Source organism: Chiloscyllium plagiosum, chromosome 39 (assembly GCF_004010195.1).
Source record: "Chiloscyllium plagiosum isolate BGI_BamShark_2017 chromosome 39, ASM401019v2, whole genome shotgun sequence".
Classification (NCBI taxonomy): domain Eukaryota; kingdom Metazoa; phylum Chordata; class Chondrichthyes; order Orectolobiformes; family Hemiscylliidae; genus Chiloscyllium; species Chiloscyllium plagiosum.
In genome coordinates this window covers 21,994,686-21,999,216 of record NC_057748.1, presented here as the reverse complement: position 1 = coordinate 21,999,216, position 4,531 = coordinate 21,994,686, and the positions used below count along the sequence as shown (strand labels likewise).

At 46.1% G+C, this 4,531-nt stretch overlaps 1 protein-coding gene across 1 annotated transcript in view; it reads left to right on the top strand.

Moving 5' to 3' along the window:
* Nucleotides 1-948, top strand: part of rrp7a (ribosomal RNA processing 7 homolog A) — a 15,375-nt gene extending 14,427 nt beyond the window's left edge. The window contains exon 4 of the mRNA XM_043679323.1: nt 196-948. Within this exon, the coding sequence (XP_043535258.1) occupies nt 196-352 (157 nt within the window). The 3' untranslated portion in view covers nt 353-948. The remainder of the gene's footprint in view (nt 1-195) is intronic.
* Nucleotides 949-4,531: the final 3,583 nt, after the last annotated feature.

Below are 4,531 nucleotides of genomic sequence, written 5' to 3'. Positions count from 1 at the left end.
AATGGCACCAGGGGGTCATGGCTAGGGGGGGAGGGAGGGTGGGGTATCTGGCACGGGGTGAGGGGCATTGGGGCAGGGTGTGGGTGTAACGGGGCAATGGAGGGGTGAGGATTAGGGCGTGCGATGGAGTGTTTGAGGCGTGTGTGTCTCCAGGCGCCTGAGGTCTGACTGGAGGCAGGGGTGTGGGTGAGTAAGGGGATGTCACTGTCAGGCCTGGTCTGGGAGACTGGTCCTGATTGTGCTGTTTTGGGGTTCTCTCTTCCCAGATATCGCTCAGCTTCGCAGGAAATTTGAGGAGGATAAACAGAAGATTGCTCTAATGAGAGCCCAGCGCAAATTCAAACCCTATTGAAGGTCCCGCATCCTATCCGAGCCTGACGTATTGGGGGTGGGAAAGGGGCAAAAGGGGGACTGGGGCTGTTATTGGTCATTGAGCAGGTGGGGGAGGGCATGGTTGGCTGTGTTTCTGAACGTGGTATCTCTGAGTCTGCTCTCAATTGAAAAAAACCCAGGGCAGGGGGTGAGAGATTGGGGCTTCATACACTGCCTGGGTTAAGATCCTGGGGGCAGTGTGACTCGACAGTCAGCCACCAGCTTTGTATATTCCTCCTCTCATTCCTTGCGGTGACAGGCATCCTGTTCCACATCCTCTGGATAGCTGCCAGTGGAACAGTGTGCCTGTTGGGATGGTCCACATTGCTGGAAATAGTCACGTTCTTCAACAGATTAAGAGTCAACCTGACGGCAGGAGCTGGGATCAGCAGTGATCAAAATGGGCTTGGATTGATTTCAATTCCCTTTTATTTGGAATGGGAGATGTCTGTCTCCTGCAGATTGAAATGTTTCCTGTCCACATTGTGTATTCTGGATGTTTCAGCTTTTTGTTCCAAGATATGGTTTAGAATCCCCAAGATTTTTTGTTATAAATAAATCCAGTAATTTCTTAAATTTTGTATCATTCTGGTCATTTCAGTACAGAGGTGACTGTTTGTTTGTTTATCACTGACAAGGGTCTAAGAAATCTCCAAGAATTAGAGATCGAAGTGCCGAGGGCGAATGAGGAGATGGAGGAAATTGGTATTAATGAGCAGATGGTGCTGTCGAGATTAATGGGGTTGAAAATTGGTGCATTGCAAAGAACAAAGAGCATTACAGCACAGGAACAGGCCCTTCAGCCCTCCAAGCCTGTGTCGATCCAGATCCTCTGTCTAAATCTGTCGCCTATTTTCTAAGGCTCTGTGTCCCTTTGCTCCCTGTCCATTTATGTATCTGTCGAGATACATCTTAAATGACACTGCACCTCCGCTGGCAACGCGTTCCAGATCCCCACCACCCTCTGCATGAAGAACTTTCCACGCATATCTTCCCTAAACATTGCCCCCTCACTTTGAACTCATGACCCCTAGTAATTGAGTCCCCCACTCTGTGGAAAAAGTGTCTTGCTATCCACCCTTGCCAAACCTCTCATGATTTTGTAGATCTCAGTCAGGTTCCCCCCCTCAACCTCCGTCTTTCCAATGAAAGTAATCCCATTCTACCTCTCTTCATAGCTAGCGCCCTGCATACCAGGGAACATCTTGGTGAATTTCCTCTGCACCGTCTCCAACGCACCCATATCCTTTTGGTAAGGTGGCGACCAGAACTGTACGCAGTATTCCAAATGCAGCCAAATCAAAGTCCTCTACAACTGTAACATGACCTGCCAACTCTTGTACTGAATACCTTTTCCGATGAAGGAAAACATGCCTTACGCCGCCTTGACCACTTTACTGACCTGCATTGCCACTTCAGGAAACAATGAGCATGAATACCTAGATCTCCCTGTCCATCAGTTTTCCCAGGGGTTTTCCATTTACTGTATAATTCACTCTTGAATTGGATCTACCAAAATGCATCACCTCACATTTGCCTGGATTGAACTCCATCTGCCATTTCTCTGCCCAACTCTCCAATCTGTCTGTATTTTCTGACAGACCCTTCACTATCTGCTACTCCACCAATCTTCGTGTCATCTGAAAACTTGCTCATCAGGCAACCTACACCTTCCTCCAGATCCACAACAGGGATCCCTGTGGAACACCAATGGTCACAGGCCTCCATTTTGAGAACTTCCCTTCCACTACTCCTCTGTGCCCCACTGACTGACCAGTTCTCCATCCATCTTGCTCGTACACCCTGGACCCCACGTGACCTCACCTTCTCCATCAGCCTAGCATGGGAAACCTTATCAAAGGCCTTACTAAAGTCCATGTATATGACAGCTACAGCCCTTCCCCCATCAATCAACTTTGTCACTTCCTCAAAGAATTCTATTAGGTTTGTAAGACATGACCTTCCCTGCTCAAAACCATGTTGTCTATCACTGATCAGCCCATTTTCTTCCAAATGGGAATAGATGCTATCCCTCAGTGTCTTCTCCAGCAGCTTCCCTAGCACTGACGTCCGGCTTACCGGTTTATAATTACCTGGATTATCCCTGCTACCCTTCTTAAACAAAGGGACAACATTAGCAATTCTCTAGTCTTCTGGGACTTCCCCCATGTTCAAGGATGCTGCAAAGATATCTCTACAAGCCCCTGGATCTAATGGCCTTCACCCTAGAATGTTGAATGAGGTGGCTATAGAGAAGTCACCAATGCATCGTCTATCTTCCAAAGTTTTACAGATTCTGGAGTATTTCCTAAAGATTGGAAGGGAGCATGTCCCTCCTTTTATTTAAGAAAGGAGTGAGACAGGAAATGAACTACAGAGCTACCAGCCTTTCATCAGAGCAAGAGGAAATATTAGAATCTGACTGAGCAGTTAGTCAGCATAGATTTCTGAATTGCAAGTGTTTGACAAACTTGGAGTTTTGTGAGTATAACATTGTGTTAAAGATTTAGATGGAGAAGAATTTAAGTGCGTACAAGAAAATTTTCTGATTCAGTATGTGGATGTACCTACTAGAGAAGGTGCAAGACTTGACCTACTCCTGGGAAATAAGGCAGGGCAGGTGACTGAGGTGTCAGTGGGGGAGCACTTTGGGGCCAGCGACCATAATTCTATTCATTTTAAAATAGTGATGGAAAGGATAGAGCAGATCTAAAAGTTGAAGTTCTAAATTGGAGAAAGGCCAATTTTGACGGTATTAGGCAAGAACTTTCAAAAGCTGGTTGGGGGCAGATGTTCGCAGGTAAAGGGATGGCTGGAAAATGGGAAGCCTTCAGAAATGAGATAATGAGAATCCAGAGAAAGTATATTCCTGTCAGGGTGAAAGGAAAGGCTGGTAGGTGTGGGGTATGCTGGATGACTGAAGATATTGAGGATTTGGTTAAGAAAAAGAAGGAAGCACATGTCAGGTATAGACGGGATAGATCGAGTGAATCCTTAGAGTATAAAGGAAGTAGGAGTATACTTAAGAGGGAAATCAGGAGGGCAAAAAGGGGACATAAGAAGCATTGGCAAAAAGAATTAAGGAGAATCCAAAGAGTTTTTACAAATACATTAAGGGAGAGAATAGGGCCCCTCACAGATCAGCAAGGAGGCCTTTGTGTGGAGCCGCAAGAGATGGGGGAGATACTAAATGAATATTTTGCATCAGTATTTACTGTGGAAAAGGATATGGAAGATATAGACCGTAGGGACCGTAGGTGATATCTTGCAAAATCTCCAGAATACAGAGGAGGAAGTGCTGGATGTCTTGAAACGGGTAAAGGTGGATAAATCCCCAGGACCTGATCAGGTGTACCCTAGAACTCTGTGGGAAGCTAGAGAAGTGATTGCTGGGCCTCTTGCTGAGATATTTGTATCATCGATAGTCACAGGTGAGGTGCCAGAAGACTGGAGGTTGGCAAATGTGGTGCCAATGTTTAAGAAGGGTGGTAAGGACAAGTCAGGGAACTACAGACCAGTGAGTCTGACCTCGGTGGTGGGCAAGTTGTTGGAGGGAATCCTGAGGGACAGGATGTACATGTATTTGGAAAGGCAAGGACTGATTTGAGAAAGTCAACATGGCTTTGTGCATGGGAAATCATGTCTCACAACTTGATTGAGTTTTTTGAAGAAGTAACAAAGAAGATTGATGAGGGCAGAGCGGTCGATGTGATCTATATTGACTTCAGTAAGGCGTTCAACAAGGTTCCCCATGGGAGACTAATTAGCAAGGTTAGATCCCATGGGATATAGGGAGAACTAGCCATTTGGATACAGAGCTGACTCAAAGGTAGAAGACAGAGGGTGGTGGTGGAGGGTTGTGTTTCAGACTGGAGGCCTGTGACCAGTGGAGTGCCACAAGGATCGGTGCTGGGTCCACTACTTTTTGTCATTTACATAAATGATTTGGATGTGAGCATAAGGAGGTACAGTTAGTAAGTTTGCAGATGACACCAAAATTGAGGTGTAGTGGACAGCGAAGAGGGTTACCTCAGATGACAACAGGATCTGGACCAGATGGGCCAATGGGCTGAGAAGTGGCAGATGGAGTTTAATTCTGATAAATGCGAGGTGCTGCATTTTGGAAAAGCAAATCTTAGCAGGACTTATACATTTAATG